Source organism: Tympanuchus pallidicinctus, unplaced genomic scaffold (assembly GCF_026119805.1).
Source record: "Tympanuchus pallidicinctus isolate F22 unplaced genomic scaffold, pur_lepc_1.0 scaffold15, whole genome shotgun sequence".
Classification (NCBI taxonomy): domain Eukaryota; kingdom Metazoa; phylum Chordata; class Aves; order Galliformes; family Phasianidae; genus Tympanuchus; species Tympanuchus pallidicinctus.
The window spans coordinates 33,072,634-33,091,358 of NW_026294669.1; the positions used below are offsets into that span (position 1 = coordinate 33,072,634).

Here is an 18,725-nt window from a genome sequence, read left to right on the forward strand (position 1 = left end):
GCAGGACACATTTGACAGCCACGCGCTTCAGCACATCGTGGTGTCACATCAGACATCACAGAACCAGCAATGTCACATTCGCAGGGACGAAGGTTGCCTTCTGAACAGCAGATATTTAGACAGAGCTTAGAGGCAAACTGCACACAGGGTAAAAGCGCAGCATGCATTTGAAAACACTGATCTGCAAGTGTTGAAAAGCCATTTGGGGGAACACAAGGATGTATATTCCAATAGTTATATACTTCTGTGCATATCCATCTATAAGTAAGTGAGGAAAAGGCTCAAGAAGCAGCAAGATGCATGTTGGCGGGACAATCACTGGTACAATGCCTCGAAGCCTGGTATCAACGCCTCAACAAATACAGCAGTCAGAACAGCAGTGCAGAACCATCTTTGCACTTCTGAACACGAGAAGAAGCCTGGTTTCTTTTTATATGGGAATTATAAGAACTTTGGTGCTAGCTGGGACCTGTTCTTTACTCTTTACTACACCACGTAGCTCTGAAGGACTTCTAAGAAAGAACATAAGGCAAATAATCAATCGGCCCACATCGATTTAAGCCTTTCTCTGTTCTAGCGCCCGCTGACAACTTGTTGTTTCTTCACTGGAATAAAGGGAAAGAAGTTGAACAAAAAGACAGTGTCTGACTGAAGAAATCCAGAGAGCTCCCACGGAAAAGCATGTTACGTGCCTCCTCAAGGCAAAAAAGCAGCAGTGTGTATGGCAGGCACCTGACTTAAGCACTCACAGCTTGTAGAACACAGCCATTGCCCAAATTCTGCATGTTTGGGTATGCAGCACCTGGACCTGGGCGTCATGAAGAGCACGACACCAGCCAGAACCTCAGCACCCATGCAGCAGTAAGTGACACCTGCAGTGACTGCACTCCTGAAATCTACACCTGGAATTATCTGTAAATGAGGCGTGGACTGAACTGACCGCTACAAATCAAACTGCTACCACAGGTTGATGTGATCTCAGGACGGCCCATGTTTGTGGCTATCACAGCTGTCCCCAGAACAGGACCTGTATGTATAAGAGCACGTGCACCTACGAGATGCACCTGCAGACACGCACAGCAAGGTGAAGTTTCTGCAGCACTCAGATCGCGGCATAAGAGCCCTTCCACAGCACAAATGAGCTTAGAACTGCAGAACAAGCAGATTGCAGCAGCTGGGAATCTGCTGCACAGAGGGCAGGGTGCACAGCTTTGGAGAGCCAAAGCCTTGGAGGTATTGCTGGGAGAAGGCTGCGAAGCTGTGCTTTGGATACGTTCACCCTGACTATCAAAGACCTGAAGGAGCCTGACAGCTTCACTGCAGCCCAACTACAGCCACGGAGCTCTCTTTTTCTTCAGTTATTCCTGTTTCTTCACTGTCATGAATCACGTTCAAAGGCCAATCTTTAAACCATTCCCCCCCCCCCTTTCTGATTTCATATAGTCGGAGACAGCCACTGGCAGGCTACCACAGGAGGTGGATCTGAAGAGGGAGGCCAGTTACATTTTGCAATGAACTGATAAAAACAAATCAACCACAGAAAAAAATTCCTCAGCTCATTTCAAAGAACAAGCAAAAAAAAAAAAAAAAGGCTTCAAGCTAGATCTCTTCTTGTTTTGTTTTTTTTTTTCCCCCTTCCTCTTCCATCACATAGATTTCAGGGGCTGCTTTGAGTGCTTTATTTTAGCGAGGAATAAAAGTCACTGCTCCTGATAGATGGCACTGCTCTCTGCCCTGAAGACAGATCGATATTACAGATCACAAATAAAATAGTCAGAAGGATTGAAAACAGGATTTACAACTGAGTAGCTACCACACCTACATGAAAATAATAATTTACATTCCTTACCACACCCTACAAACTACACACGGGCAGCCTGAAACAGGAAAAGTCACCAAAATAATGGGAAAGAGCAGCAAATTGCGTCCTGACGTTATTTGAACTGATATGAAAACAGCTGAGGGGAGGGAAGTATTTCCTCTTGAAACCAAACAAAATAACCCAGAAGCCTTCAGGGGGTTTAGAGTTTCAGCCTTTCTTCCTGAGATGAGAATCCCCAAATCCACCCGTGTCTATGAAAAGCAGCCGCTTTCCATAAAGAACACCTTCACTGAGAAGGAGTTTTATGCTAAAAATCAGCTTTGATAGGGCAGCTTTATCCCAACTCAGGTGCTGGGGGTGGCAGGAGCATCTGGCGGGCACAGAAGGGGGACTGGGGTGTGCAGAGGCAGGCGATGGGGTTCAGGCCCTGCTCCTGCCTTGGGGGAAAACTTCCCCTATCCCGGGGCTGCAGAAACAGATCAGAAGGGAGAGAGGTTCACGATTCGTGTAGGAGTCTTGAATAATCTGTTCCTATTTTAATGTGAACACGGGTGGTAACATGGAATTACAGCGCGTGGAGGCGGGCTGGCGCGCATGGATTAATGAAAAATAATGAGATAATATGGAGCGTTTATACAGCCTCATTAGGAGGGCTGGATTTCTCTACCAACAGAAATCTCTGGGAAATGTTGTATTCTGATACTTCATCCATAATCTCTATGACAGGAACGAAGAGGACGCAAGCTATTTCGTGAGCGTATTCATTTGAAAAGAGCTTTCATTCTTAGCCTTAATTTTTAAGCAACCCAAGTACTTACATGCTAATCCCTTCACCTCGTATATTTCATTGTATCCGGGGGTAGCATGGCTCCTGAGGTGCTCTGCTGTGAGAGAAGAATAAACACTGATAATTGCATGCTGGAAATTGTGACGTGCTTATGTGATGCATCAGAAGAGACAGAAACGAGCACCGAAGGGCAGGAGGGTAAAGCCGAGTTTACTGAGGACTAACTGCATTAGGATTGACTAAAAAGAAAGAAAAAAATATCAAGCCCATTCAAAGTGCAACCCGAGCAAAATTTATTTTTAGCCCCTCAATTACTGTGAGTTTCATAATGCGATTTCAAGGGCCTTCCATTCCCGCACACGAACACACTATTGTGCTCGATGCTCTGCAGTGTCTTCGTGGGCAGTGATTCATTGTAGGGCTGGGATTTAGCATTCAAGTGCAGAGATGGAGAAAGCCGACTTTGATTCACCGCTTTCTAAAAAAACACAAATTCGCCCTCGGATGAAGCTTTAGTAATTTCTTGGAAGTACCACATGAAACTGGAAATCTTAGAGCCAGGGAGGTGGATGCCAGGAACCAGCACATGGTATCTGTAACGGGGAAAACCATTTCGATTTTGGTGGAGCCGCAGAAGGCACTTGTCAGAACGTGCTGCTCCCAGCTCCCTGCAGTTGTCACCACCTTTTGGTGACCAGTTCCAATGTGCTGGGCAGGTAGGTTCAGAAATATGTGGCTTACCTGGTTATTAGACTGATCCTTGAAGGGCGGTGCTGCAGTTCAGAAGGCCCACTGCAATTACATCGTTAGATCCAGTAGAGAAGTCACGGAGAGAGCTGTCAAGTATTTTGAAACCAGTTGCCTCCCCTACCCCAAATGAAGGCGTGATGACAGCAGAGTATGCAGACATCGGTTGATAATCAGGGAAGTGCTATTTTTCAATAGAGCAATGGCTTTTTCCAGCAAAAATGCTGCAGGGAAAGGATTAGACGTGATTTCCTACTGCTTAAATAGAGCCAAAATGGTGAGGGTTGACCTTGAAGGGTGTTCTTGAGAAATAGGCAAGGACAAACTCTCACGTGACTTGCACCCACCTGTACACACAAACGAGAGAGAACGCTGGACCTCAGTGACTACCAGCAGATCTCTAAGACTTCATTCTTCCCTAGTAACACAAGGTCACGCACAGACTCTTACAAGTGTAGACAAACGACTCACTAGCCCTAATGATTACAGCTCATTCAGCTTCTGCCTAAGGTTCCTCTCCTTATCTTCTCCAAACCTTACCCAAAACATGTGCAGTCAAGGAAAAGATCTCCACCATATGTGTAAGGGGTCAACCCATCTTTTCAGCCTTACAATGGCACAACCTAATTCCTATGCATCGAGTGTTGGGACTGTCAAATTACCTGACTCTTGGGTCCTTTTGAAGCAAAACCAAGGAGCTGGCAATCCTGAGTGAAGGAAAACAAGGCCATTCTTCTGAGAGAACGTACATCAAGCAAACTTAAAAGATTAAGTTCTATTCAGATGGTACCTGAAGCATTTTCCTTTCTCACGTCAATGATGAACACTTTTATTACCAGGGAGAGGCTGGTTAATCTGTAACCAAGAATTTACAATTCTTAAAACAAATAACCGAACTTTTATTCAGGAGAGGTGGGCTTTTTGGCTTGCTTGTTTGTTTTTTACATCATGAATGCCACCAGATTGACAGCCGTGTTACAAAAGTAAGAGTGAGTTGAGCAATGTGAACTGCCCAATAAATCCATACTCATAAGATGGCCCCTGGACGCAGCACATGGGAACTCAGCCAAAAACCAAGGAATCAAAGTCATTCCTTAAGGGATCCGAGCGTTTTTCAAAACAAGTTGGACCTCAGGCCACTAACTCATACCAAAAGCATGGCAGCCCAAGCGTCAGGCAAGTGATGCCACCATATCACAGAACAGCACCTGAGAGGGAACGCTTGTCAAACTCTGAAAACTTCATGTACTGAGGTTGCTGGAAAGATCGTTAGCCTCCATGCACATCAAAGTGGATCTTGGCCCCATTCCCTGGTCTCATAACCCATTCTCATAACCCCAACTCGTAACTCATTCAGCCCCTCCACTTAGCTAATAGGATTTGTTACCAGGTACGAAACGTGATTCCTTTGAGTGCAAAACTGCCATTCCTGTTTCCTGCTGAGAGAAAGAAAAATGTATGCATACACTTCCAGAAAGCTTGAATGGAAAACCCTTTCATGTCAGAAGTTTATTTTTATTGGTAAAATATTAAATAATATACAGAATTAAAAACTGCACTTACACTTCTGAGAAGAAATAATTCTTGGACATATTATATGCTTGTTCCTGAGATTCCCTACATTTATTCCAGTAGCTGTGCACTCAAGACAGTACAAACCTTTATAATATAATCCTTTTCACAAAGTATTACAAAGTTTCTGCAGCTTCTTTTTATTTATACACACATACAGACTCACACTCTCACGTGGCTGCACAACACTCACACATGTACAGAGCACACACATACAGACGTGGAACCATATGTATGCATGTAGACTAAGGTGGAAAATAAAACCAAAATAAGTCCCATAGTTCAGTCTACAGCAGTGAAACTCTTTAGCAGAGGGATATGGGTTTACATCGGGGTTGCTCACACGCACCACTGCAACAGTGATCATTTCTGAACTCCTTTACAAGAGCAGGATGTTCCAATTTCCAAGAAAAGCAGCGGGGCAAATCTCAGTGTGTTCACTGCGTTTTGGAGTAAATTCTGTTTTTAATTTCATTTTTTACTTTTTTTTTAGAGTCCTCAATTTCAGCTCAGAACATCGGTCACAAAACTAAAAACCCTGGCCTGGAAGCAACCAGGACCAACATGGAATTCGGCACCCGAGTGGGCAGAGAGCAGCTCCCCATGTCACAAAAGATGCCGAGACAAATGGGTCAAGATCTGAAATTATGGTCACGAGATCTTTGCGCTTTGCTACAACCCCACTGCTCCAGCGTGGTCCCTGTTGGAGGGGGAACCTATACAGCCTACAGCAGATTACCAGAATTTGGCCCTAAAAGCGTGAACCCGTGGGCAGTCACCCACAGAATGCACTTTCCTTCTTCAGCTCAGACAGCCGAGCCTGGGGAAATATTTTGGCAATCCATCAGAATGAGATATGGTCTCCTCACCTTTGTTATTTTGAAAAAGGAATATCTTAAATACAAATTTAAGAGACAAAAGTGGCTCCTGTGCATGCGCAGCAACTGCCTTTGCAAGAATCTCAATGGGGTTTTTTCTCTTTTTGTTATGTACCTAAATACATATTTACAGAACAGCGGTTTCAGTCTACCAGGGGAGAGGGGGGAAAGAGGCATTAAAAATACGCTATATATAAATATGTATAGTATGTAAAACAAGTCCCATCTAAACATATATAAGACAAGGACAACTGTAAAGAAGCTTTTCTGGTCTCTCAGGTAGATAAAGGACACAAGTCCTGTAATTCTTACGCAGGCAAATCTCTCCCACTAGAGCAAATGGAAGCTTTGCCTTAGCTAAGAGCTTAGGCCTAATCCAAAATCCATCATCAAACTCAATGAGAGTCTCCACTGAGTGGGTTTTGGATCGGACCGAGCCATCTTTTTATTTTCTGGTATTTTTCCATAAACATCAATATTAAGTGCTTTTTTTCTGTTTTTCTTTTTTTCTTCTTCTTTTTTTTTTTTTTTTTTTTTTTAAAGGAAGAAAAGAAAGCTGCAATTAGAAAAGGAAGGAAGAGGCAAGAACACATTTGTCCTCAGTTCAGACCACTGGATGCGTTTCAGTGCCGAATACAAGCAGAGTTAAGGGCTGGGCTTCTGTCTTAACCTACAGCTTCTCACTTTCTGTCAGCCAAAATCGGAACTGATGTACTTATTCAAAACTTCTCTTTGAATGTATTTAAGATAGAGCATTTTGCTTCACTGATTTGCATTGACTGAGGAAAGGAAAAGGAAACCATAGTACATTAATAAGACATCAGGGGAAGTATTGCACTTGAACCGAAAAGTACCCCTAAAAGGTGGTTTTCTTTGTGACTTTCTTTTTAAACTAACACAAGCGAATCATCCATGTCTGCAATGAGCATCTTTAGAAAGCAAGACCCAAGAATGAAGCATAAGAAGGAAATTTGGGGTTGATAACCCCCACCCTGGAATACAACAGTAGTAAAACTTTTAAAGCATTTTCTTCCAACAGGAAAAAAAAAAACTATATGACTTTTTTCTTTTTACTTTACAATGTTAAATCTTTCTAAACATTTGCATTAAAAGTTTCCAGTTTCTCATAAAAAGATATACATTTTAGGAAAAAAAAAAAAATAAACCAGAAAACAAAAATAACTAAAAAGGAAGGCAAATATACAGTATCATAATTACATCACTGCAAAGTCACCTCTGAAGGTACCCTAGGTCTTTAAAGTGTTACAAAGAGTACGTACCTTAATATTTTTTCTCAATTCAACTATGTTTTTTTCTTTTTCCTGTTTTTAATATAAAACTACACTTGAGTACAAAAATATGTAAACAGACTGTACAGCCAATGAACAAAAAAACACACACACACAAAAAAAAACCCTAAACAGCCCCAAGCTACAGGAGATAAGAGCAGGCCCAGACTTAAAGCTAAGAGAAGGAAAAGGGGGAGAAAGAGAAAACAACTGAAAACCAAAGGAAACTGCTACATGACAGAGGAAGGGAACACGTTCAAGCTCTGAGAACACTTGACAATTAGTCAAAAGAATCAATCACAGTTTCAGAATCTGAACTACAACAAAAAAACAAAACAACCAAAAGTCCTTCCCTTGTTACAGCGTGCTCAGAAGCGAACATCCATTTCCAGTAAGCAATGTCAAATCCCAGTAAGTGCATAGTCGGGGATTCAGTGACCTCTACCCCTAAAAGAAGCTTTTCTTATTCCACGTCACTTGAGGTAAAGCTAAATGGCCCAATTTACTGCAAACTGGCCTCTTTGTGCCAATAACGGCATCATGCTCCCCTCTGCCTCGCAGGAGGCTCCCATATTTCACATCAGTGGACAACGTGGACTGCAGGCTGCCAGCACACACAAACTGCTGGGCAGAAAGGATTAAGGCTGCTACAGACACACCTGTGGAATCGCCTTCACCCGCTATTGGGTGCTGCTGACTGAGAGCTGGTGGAAATTGCTGCGCTGTACCACTCAGCAAGGAAAGCCCTAATCTAACACGTTAAGCACAGGGTTAACTGTAAAGCTTTTTTTTTTCTTTCTTTCTTTTTTTTTTCTTTTTCTTTTTTTTTTTTCTTTTTTTAACTGTAAATAATATTAGGATGGTCACTGCTGCCCACAGAACAGTAAGTCTCACGGTGCAAAGGAAAGGGATGTTGCAGCAGGAGAGCATAGGCAGCTGTACTCCCAAACAGGGATCCACGTGAACAGGGCAGTAACCACCATTCTGAGGGCTGGAAGTGAACTGAAGTAACTCGGATTGCTGCATGAGCCTAAAACAAGAAATTGCCAATGTTCTTCCTGGCTGATCCTTCAGCCCTTTTCTTAACGGGATAAAACAGAATACTGTCACTACAGAGCAAGTTCTGCCTCTTCTTTCCCTGATTCCTTATCCATCCTCCCACCAGGATGGTCAGCCCCAGCAGACACGTGCCAAGGAGCTGGCACTAGACTCAACTTGTGCCAGCACTCACTGATGCTGCAGGTAAAATAATCAGGTCTCAAACGAGGTCACCAGCCTGCCAGGAAGCACCAAAACAATTCTGCACTTCTCATCCAAGCATGCCAGCTCACAAACCCATGCAGAAGGGAGCAAGCTCCTGCCTGTCTCCAACACACACCTCTCCCATAACATCACCCAGATGGGTTTCTCCTTGCTCTGTTCCAACAACAGGGGGGGGCACTGGCATCACGGTCTCATCTTCCAACGCTCAGTAGGTTGGGACCAGCCCTATAGACCAGCTCCAGCTGGATGCTGGATGCATCTGGCCAGCATGATTGCAGCTCTTCTCACTCCTGCAGCCTCTTCCTGCACACCTCACAGCTAAACACTAGCACAGCTCCCTCCCGACCCAGCAGTCTGGGATCTGCCTTGCCCATGGTACAAGAAGGGGTTTTTACTTTGGGTTGGCTCTTGTCGTGCATTCTGAAAGGGCAGGGCAAGATATCATGAATGACATCATCAACTTTCAAAATGCGTTTCAAAAAGGCACGTTTACAATAAAGCATATATCTAATTATATAATACCATATATATAAATATACTTTCCCAATATCTCCAACTGCTCTAGACCGCAAGTCATTGCTGCCATCTATTTTTGTTTTTAAAGGATACTAAGCCAAGCAAGGATGCACATTTCCAGCATCAAAGTCAATTTCATCACCCTCTTCCTACAATTCCCTCCTTGAGTTTAGTTGATTCAGGTAACGGTGCAGCCTCCCTTATCCCTCCTTATTACATTATAATGCACAGCAAGAGTTAAGTAAAAGGAATATTACCTCTTGAAGGATCTGCATTAGCACTGCTCCTGTCCTTGGCTGAAGTAAGCACCTTTCCCTACATTGTCTCCAAAGCTTTTCTCTGGAGGAAGGACTGTTCTCTGTCATCTTTCACAACGTGTTCTCAAATAAGAAAATATAAAAAAACAACAGTTCAGGACCTAGGCAATAGGAATAATACCCTACTGAAGGCCAGTTTTCAAGGGTTTGGTTGGGTTCATGGCCTTCCTCTTCCTCCTGACAGCCCCAGTTTAGGAGTGCCTTTATAAACAGAAAGAAATTTGGGAATTCTTTAAAAATAGACAATTTCTTCACCAGTAAGTAAATATACAGTACTTCCACATGGCTACTCGTGAGCTGTCCCCTCAGACTGCAGAAATTACTACTACAATTAAAAAAAAAAGGCCAGTTTACAAATTCAGATTCTTTCTCTAATGTGGACCAATAGCGGATAAAGCCCACACACTTCTCTCATCAATTCATAGATGGAAGCACTTCTTAAGAAGAATAAAATTATTTTAATCTCAGAAGTTACTGAGTAAAGAGTTGGCTTTGCTGAAAAATGCTATATATTTTGATGTGCACTCCAAACTGGCTGCAAAGAAGGGTGGCTGTAAAATCCATTGACTGTAACAGCAGATATATAGATAATGCCCTTTGCTCCAGGAATATGGATCACATCAAGAGCACAATAAGCAGCCATGCTTCTATGAGAATTAATAGGCTTGTGCTACTCTAAATTGAGTCAGAATCTTGCCATTTTAGATGTAAAAAGAAATGAAAGGGTTTATTGGCAGGGATGTTTGCAGAAATGGCTTTTTTTTTTTTCCTTTTAATATAATGAAAATGAGGAATGTTCAGGAAGCCAATTCTGAATTTGCAAACGCACGTCCTTAACTGGAAACCTGATTCCAAGAATTTCAGGAGAGGCCAATAAAAATCAGCCAGGTTCGATTTCAAACACCAAATACTTAGAACAATTGGATGTGCAGGCCAAGGATTATCTACTGAAATTCCTAGTATGCTCTGAATGACTAATGAAGTTGACAAAACTCAACAGCTTTTCTTAGAAAAGCTTGCATTGCTTCCACAAAGGGGCAAAATGACTTATATGAAAACTCTCCATTAGTTTTCCCTAGGCCAACTAGGCATCTGCTTTTGAGGAACAAGGGATTGCTCCTTTCTCTCAACAATAATGCCAAGTGGGAACCGAAACTAAAACAAACAGTAGCCCAAAACTTTGTTCAAAACTCAAATTGGAACTTGATCTCTTTTCTTTCCCTAGTTCTAAGATGAAAAACTTCACTGAGCCTTCAGAAAAGACACTGATAATAGAAATTAATGCAATCACTCATCTTCTTGCTCTTCAAAAAATGAAGGTTTTGGAAGGCAGTTTTATCAGTGTGTCCCCTTCCTCGTTCTCTGCTCCTGTAGCATCAATACACAGTACTTCTCCCATACAATTCCTGCATGCTGCCACTGGAATCAGGAGTTGGGCTTGACTGAAGCCAGCTACAACACCGCTGCGTCTCCCTCTCTGATGACTGAAGCACTGACACTGCAGGAGGCACCGATGAACCATCAGCAAATGAAAGAGCACTCTAACAAGCTGTGGATATAATTGTGAACAAATTATTTGTGGATACACAAATGATGCTCTGCCTTTCCCCAATCCCTGTGCTTTCCCAAGCACAGGCACAATTTTTTTTTTTAACACGTGTCTCCTATTGCTAACTCTCTGAAAAATCCAAAGCCCACGTTCTTCCCACTAACCAGAGGGGAGAAAGGACTGTTCTATCTCCCACGGACAGGAAGCGATCCTCAGATACCCTTCTTTTTGTACAGGTGAGTCTTTTCAGAGCTCCAGGCAAGCCCAGGGACTTTCAGCATCATCCCCTTTGCACAGCGTTCCTAAACACCCTTTGCTGCTCAAACAGAAGTAACAACTGCCTCCCCCCAACCCCTTGTGACATGCGTTAAAAGCAACTCCCTTCTGGATTTCCAAACATCTGATGATGCAGAGCACAGCTCTTAAGCCATCTTCCATTGCTCCAGTGAATCAGCCATACAGAAAGGAAGCAATGCCCTACAGCATCTCCATTTTCTCCTGCACCAAAGTCGTTTGATTGCACCAACCATAAGAGAATGAGAACGGCCTGGAGGATGGCAGCAACTTTCTCTATGTTACAATAAGGAAAGAAGGGAGGAGGAACCCAACAACGTTAAGAACAATGTTGGGAATAGGTCTTTAAATCTGTCTCCCCAAAGCCCATATATTCCCAGCCTTGATAGCTCTCACATTACATCAGATGACATTTCTCTCCATATTGTATTATAATTAATAGGCTACTGCAAGACTTTACCAGCTCCTACTTAATAGCATTTCAGTGCTGGGAAGCAGTCATCAGGTAATCTGGCCATGATCTACTGTATCCTTTCTAAACACAGGTTCTGGCTGCCAAGAATGTCACCATAAAAAGATCTCAATCGATACCACTCATCTCCTACTTTCAAATACTCCAGGTCTAGAAAGAGAAAGAAAAAAAAACCAACACAACAAAGCAGTACCCTCCAAACAAAGAGTAAACTGGCACGTGTATGGTGTACGCAGATTGAAGTGAGCAGATGGGAACTCATTATGGCCTGATCTTGCTCCTTCTCTTATACTTCAGTTACTTTATATTTTGGAGCAGGTCTCACTGAGCGCATGGAGACCACTTGCATGGAGGGGGTTAAACTCATGCAATTCTTTCCATTCTCAAGCTGTGCTCTTGTTGCACGACAACAACATTTCACTTGTGATTGGTACAAACAGTTGGGTTTCAATGGCAATCTGTCACATAGGTTTAAGCCCAGTTTTTAGCTGATGCAACCTGCGACTTGGGTGGTTGCTGGCTTTGTTACTTTTGGGGAGAGAAACAAAGGAAACAAAACACACTGGCGTGTTGGTTTTTTTGGTTGCTCTTGTCCAGTCTGTAGGGCAAGAAATTGCAATGGAATCTGTTTCATTTGTTTTCTATGCAGTGAAATAAATACATTTTGAATAGAAACGAAATTTCAATTGAAACCAAAGCACAGAACCTCCATGCATCAATTGCTGAAGATGCAGGGAAGGTCATACGAGATCTGTGTGTTTGCAGAGCTGGTGTGCTCCCCAAGAGCAAAGGCCGTTCAGCAAAACCTGTGCTTTCGCTCCTATGTTAAAGGACAGTTGATGACATGAAAACAAAAGGAAGTCACTGGTTCAGCAAATAAGATGTCAACTACAGAAAAAAGTGATCAAGACTCAGATTCTGATGTGGCTAAAGTAGTCGGGGGAGTTCCATTAAAGTCAGTGGAGCTAAGAGGATTAATGCTGGCCAATGATCTGGCCCCTAGTTCTTTCTCAGCTGCCAGTATTAGTTTAGGCTGTTGCCTGGAGGTTAACACTGTGACAATAGAATGAGAAAGTAGTTATATAGGTGTATATAGACATATAATTATATTAAATGAACACTTTGCTAGTAGTACTTTTGTTATTTTCAACTCTGTCATTTTAAAATAGAACTATTTTAGAAGAGCAGCAGAACCTCTTGAGTAAACTACAGACTCTCACCCACTCCTAGGCCAGTTACGGTCCCAGAAGCAAGTTTAAACATTATTTGTAAATTAGATTTTTTTAAACCATAGGGTGTATCTAAATAATTAAGGCTCCCAAGGGTCTCTAAGAAGCCAGTGAGTCAACACATAGGCATGGAGTAACAGCAAATCAACAATTCTAAAAAAGGTGCTTTGTAAGTTAAGGAAAATAACAATGCAGAGCCTCAGACTTACCACAGAAGGCCCTCAGACTTACGAAACTAAGCTGCTGTTATGCAGTACAGTGTTAAGACTTACGTTTCTTTGCTTTTTTTCTTCTTCTTTTTTTTTCCCCTTTTTTTTTCTTTACATTCTACAGGGGCAGTACACACTGCATCCAGGAAAAAAGCTCACCCTAGAAAGTAATTTTGAAAGGAATGATGATTTTGATTGATGCTCCTAAATCCCTAAGCAGTTTTCCTTTAAAAATAATTGTTCATTCTGCAAAATAAGGAATTCCAGCCACCGAAAGCCCACACCATATCTGCACATGTAAAAAAAGGCTCTCCTCTGAAATGTTTCTGTTTGTCTGAAATTACAAATGAGTGGCAACTCGTCAAGACTTTAAAGCACCTAGCAGGGTTGAGCAACATCCCAAAATAGGACATGATATACAGCTGAGACAGAAACAGACTGCCTTTCAGCTCCCACTAGAAACACATCAGGTCATCCCCCAACAAGTGACAGCAACGACAACCCCCCCCTTTTTACCCTTTCCCTTCCTTCTTTCCATTCTTAAGCCGGGCAAAGCAAATGAAAATGAGTCCACAAAAAAATAAGGTTAACAATAATATTAATTAAACAACAGCAACAACAACAACAGCAACAACAACAACAAAACAGGCGTCTCAATGTCTGAGGAAAAGTGGGACTGTAAGTGCAGTATTTCTTCATGTGCAGTTCTTCTACTTCATAAGAGTCCCCTTTGGATGAGAAGGCCTAGTGGAATGTGTGCTCCCCTCGAACAATGTGCGATGAGAACTCATAGCGGTCCTGGCTTCGGTAGCCACAGATGTTGCACTCCAGCGGGTCCCGGTAGCCGTGGCAGCCCATGTGGATGGTGTACATGACGTGGTCCAGGAAAAGAACGCGACAGTGCTCGCACTTGAAAGCCCTGATCTGCTCCCCTTCTCCATTGATGACCTTGTAGATATCCTTTAAAGAGCCCTTAGAAGCTTTTGTGGCATCCAAAGCCTTGGCATCCTCCTTCATATAAGCCGGGCTTGGCTTCCTCTTGGGGTTTAAGGCAGAGTTTCCTTGGTAGGACTGGCGGTCTTCGTGGCTGCTCTCTGAGTCAGTAGAATCCAGGCAGCTATTGCTAGGGGAGCCCTCTCTATCTTGGGTTCGACTCTTTGGTCTGATGAGGGAGATCGGGCCATCCATGTTGTTCTCGTGACTGTCAGCTGTTTCCCTGCTGATGGGCCTTTCTATCCTGTTAGGATGATAGACCTGAGCATAAGGTGAGCTGCTGACCGGAGCCACCTCAGCAATTGTGCTTGGCGTGTGCTGCATCAGGGGGTGAAGTGAGTCAGCTCCAAGGTAGGCGATTGCATTGTGGATGGCTTGGTCCATCATTTGAGACTGTATCAGCTCAGACTCCTTCTCATAGGATAGGTTCATATCAAAGTGAATATCTGGATAGCCAAGTCTCATGAGCTTTTCACCTAAGGGACAAGAGGAAATGAATGAGAAAAATCCACGCAGTCACTCCAAGGTTTCACTGTAAAAGGGATGAAGGAGGACAGAAAATCTCAGCTTGAAGCAAAAGGCACTCCAGACTCCAAAGCTGGCCACAGAATAAAGCAAAAAATGTGAGCACCTGACACCTTCTGTCCAAGGTAAAGTACTTCTGCTGCTCATCCCCTTAATAAGAAAATACCTACTCCCAATTGGAAAGAAAAAAAAAAAAAAGACAAAAAAGCCCTGCATCTGTTTAGGCAGGAAAACACAAAAGGTAAATGACACAAATAGCTCAGTTTCATTTGGCAAAAGGCAGAAGTGACCTTCATTGCCATAGGATAAACACACTTAGAATGACGATGAAAGCTGACTGATTCATCACTGTGTGAGTCCGAATTCACATATTTTCAGTGGCATTACAGATACATGCAATCACAACCACAGACAGGTAGGTTAAGCTAGTTACAGCTAGTTATGATGCAGATTACAGATTTCCTTTGAAGTTCACAGATTTGCAGCTGCTTACATCGGGACACAGCACAGCAGCACTGCTTTTCCAGCGATGGCTTTAGAGAGTCAGCAAAAGGAAAGTTCATAAAATAACTTCTCTTCATTAAACAGAAAAGATTGTATGCATAACCATATGTCTAAGATACAAGATACACACTCACCCGCATGTGTTCACACACGTGAACATTAGTTAACAGTTCATTTTTTAAACTGATTTTACAAAGTCTGATAAATAATTTTGGTGGGTTTACGCTCTCTTTGTTACTTTTCACTGCCTCAGAACATAAAACCACACTTTTCTTCAATGGTGTAAGCTAATTAATTCAGGGAATCAATGCATATAACTAGTTAGGCTATCCAAGAACTAAGAAACCCAAAAAATCTATTACCTTTTGCCAAAACTGCTTGGAACAAAGCATGTATAAACCAACATAAGAAGGAAACAGAACTGTAATCCCAAATCTCTTCCAAATAGCATTAGTACATTTCAACATAGCTATCATTCAGCATTTTATTTTAGGCTATAATAATTCCTTCCATTTAGTGCGGCTTATCTTAAACTGATGCACAAAGAGAAATAATTTTACATTACCTGTGAAATGATCAGGTTATCTTTGGAGATGATGCATCCCTTTTGCTTGGAAACTTAGCCCTGATTAGCAAGGTAATTAAATGCAAGCTTAAAGAAAAGCACGTGAATATTCCTGGTCTCTTCAGCAGTACTGCTCGTGTGCTTGTGATTAGATACCATATTTATATATCTAGATACGTTTCCCTAAGGCTGGCTGTGTTACTCTTGCAGCTCATAGAAAGAAAATGTAACATAGAAAACTGTTTCTTTGTCATACTTTAGACATTTGGAAAAAAAATACAGAAAAACCAAACGGTCACAGCTTTAGTTATTTAACATGGCTTAAGGATGACTCTTGCCAGACATCCTCGTTTCAGTACAATTATGGCTGTCCTGCTGCCAATAGCATGGATGACATTTTAGCAGTCCAGTTCCACTTGAAATGGAACAGCTACTTTCCCAGGTGGGATGGGAAGAAAGAAAGCTGCAGGAAGCACGTGGTGTCTTTGGCATGGTGGGAGAAGGAAAAGAAAATGGCAAAGCCCATCAGACCCTGTCACCTGCTCTGGTCACCCACATCACTCCTATGTTTGAACAAGGAACTGGATCCGAGGGAAGAGTTTGATCCATTCTCCAAACATGGTCTCAATCCTTTGCAGACTAGAGAGATCAGGAAATAACACTTGTCCTTTATGGATGGCTTGGATGAATGATGCAGACATCATTTTGATTCCTTTTTTTCTTCCACATTTAGTGATTCCACCAGACAGCAGAATAAATAGTAAATTGCCAGTGACCTGAATTATTCATTCCTTTAATTATGTTTCAAAGATGTCAGAGCCTTAAAAAATGGCATGACACACATAAAAGTAAAATAAATGATAACGTGGGGTGAAGAGGACATAAGATACAGAGCTCAGAAGATATAATAGCAAATCAATCTAATATAGTTTTCAGTTTTAATTCCTCTTCAGCCAAACCTATACTTAAGACTAACTAATCATTTTCATCATTTTACATTTTCATTCCAAACTATGCTTATATTCTGCATATTCTTGTCCTACATTACTGGAGTGGAAAAAGAAACACACTCTACAGTGGATCATCTTGTGACACTCAAAACAGGTTTCTGAAGCTCAAGGGTCAGAGTAACGTCTGTCCTGTGATACCTGCAGTCCATTTTGTCAAGTATCCACAGCAACTGCAACATCTGACACTCTGGAGAAAGCCATAAGAAACCCTGGAAAAGCCAGTTACAGTATTTACCACTGGGTAAGTTTCTTTCTGACCCTTGGAGACTGCTGATCAGAAAGAGCAGTAAAGCATCAATAGATGTAGCATGCAAAGATTTGAGCTCATGCTTACATGACCTTCTCATAAACACCATTAAGTAGTTTTGGAAGGGTGCCCGATGGATGCACAGGAAAATTTCCTGCAATCGAGAGAACCATTACAAGTTCTTCCTGATAGAGTTGAACAGTATTTCACTGGGGAGAAAATGGGAAGAAAAGTGAGGTCACTGTGAAAAAGAAAGGTAGCAAAGCACAGGCTCTGCTGGCTTTCAGCTCAGACACTGATGCCAGGAAAGATCAGAAATGGCAGAAAAATAAGATACAGTAAATATGAAAGAGGACACCTTCCTCTATGGCTGAATCTGGATAAAAAGCTGCACGTCACGTAGAACTCTGAATTCCTAGCCTCAGAAAAATGGAATACCAAGATGATAAATCTTATAAAAGAAACAACTTCATCTTACAACAAAGAAGGGATTTCCAATTGCTAAGTTTGCCTTTCAAGACAGTAACAACGTATGACCATAAGCAAACGAGTGGACTCTTCTTTTCTGGTCTAAAAGAGAGGCTGCCATTTGCAACTTCCCAGAAAGTGGTTTTATTTATACCTCTCAGTTGTGAGGTACACTTACAACATGCAAAACTATACTGCTTATGGCAGCAGCACGAGTACTCCAAAGCAAGGGGGAAGGAAGAGGGCCCCCACACCCTCGCCAATGAATTCTGTACCCTTGCAAAGATAACCTTTAAGAGGTACTGCAAATATAATTACATCTAAGTCTGTGCACAACTAAAGGGGAAAATAGAAAAAAAAAAGGTGAGGTGTGAACTGCCCTGCTTCCTTTCTGGGCTGTAAGAGGTCTGAAGTCTAGCGCATCAATTTAAATGTCAGCACAGACAACTATTTCACCCCTGATCACAATGTGCAGGGAAGCACAGCACTTACTAAGACAACACCATGGAAATCTGCCTGTCTACAATCTCTTATAGCTGGATTTGGTTTGTCAGTAGAGAGTCCTGCTCCTGTTGTCAGCCTTTTCAACCCTAACTTGCATCACAGCAATAAGTTAAACACAATACACACCCTCCAGTTCGTACCAGCTTACAGTAACTCATTTCAGACCACTCAAAGAAAACAAATTAAGAATTAAGCTTTTATCTCAGGAAGACTAATAACAATATAGAAAAGAAACTGACGCCTCCTAGCATTCTTTGCATGGGTTGGATTACTTCTTACCAAACCCTGCCAAAGAAGGTGCTGGAAAAGAAAGGACATGAAAATTCTTTAGTTGGTGCATGGAAGAAATCTAGCACTTGTATTTTAGGATGGCCAGCTGACTGTGAGCAGTCAGGTCAGTGTGTCAGTGGCCCCAGGTGAGATGCTGCACGCTGTTAGCCCTCTACAGTTCAAAGTCATGTGGTTAGCTTAAAACCATCCTGAGCAGTGATTTAACAAATCTGCCTCAATCTCCGTTTAGCCAAGGGGCAATGACTTTTCCTAATGGCTGTCTTAATTGCCTACAGTCCTTCAATCCTCTCCCCGTAGGTGTCCTCAGTTGTATGCTCAGAATGAGTATACAACACCCTTAAAATCTATATGTTGTCCTTCTAGGGAGTGAGTGGGGAAAACACACATTACCTTAGCTCAGCATCTAGCAGCACATACTTAGCCCAAATAACTCTGTCCTACCTCACCTCCTAACAAGTTCAACAGTGCCCCAGTGATTGTGAAAAGTAGATTTAAGCTACAACTCAACACCAGTAACATTTTCCATGCCGTAGAATCATCGAATCACTCAGGTTGGAAAAGACCTTACAAATCAAGTCCATCCACAACCTAACCGTACCATCCCAACTCTAACAATCCTCCGCTAAATCATCTTCTTCTACGAGCTGACGGATTTTAAGACGTCCAGACACAAA

At 42.2% G+C, this 18,725-nt stretch overlaps 1 protein-coding gene across 19 annotated transcripts in view; it reads right to left on the reverse strand.

Annotated features, from left to right (window-relative positions):
* Positions 1-4,835: 4,835 nt before the first annotated feature.
* The window catches only part of IKZF2 (IKAROS family zinc finger 2), a 111,768-nt gene continuing 97,878 nt past the window's right edge, over positions 4,836-18,725 (reverse strand). For all 19 annotated transcript variants that reach the window (XM_052675118.1, XM_052675121.1, XM_052675113.1 and 16 more), the window contains one exon: positions 4,836-14,413. In XM_052675118.1, the coding sequence (XP_052531078.1) occupies positions 13,689-14,413 (725 nt within the window). In that variant the 3' untranslated portion in view covers positions 4,836-13,688. The remainder of the gene's footprint in view (positions 14,414-18,725) is intronic.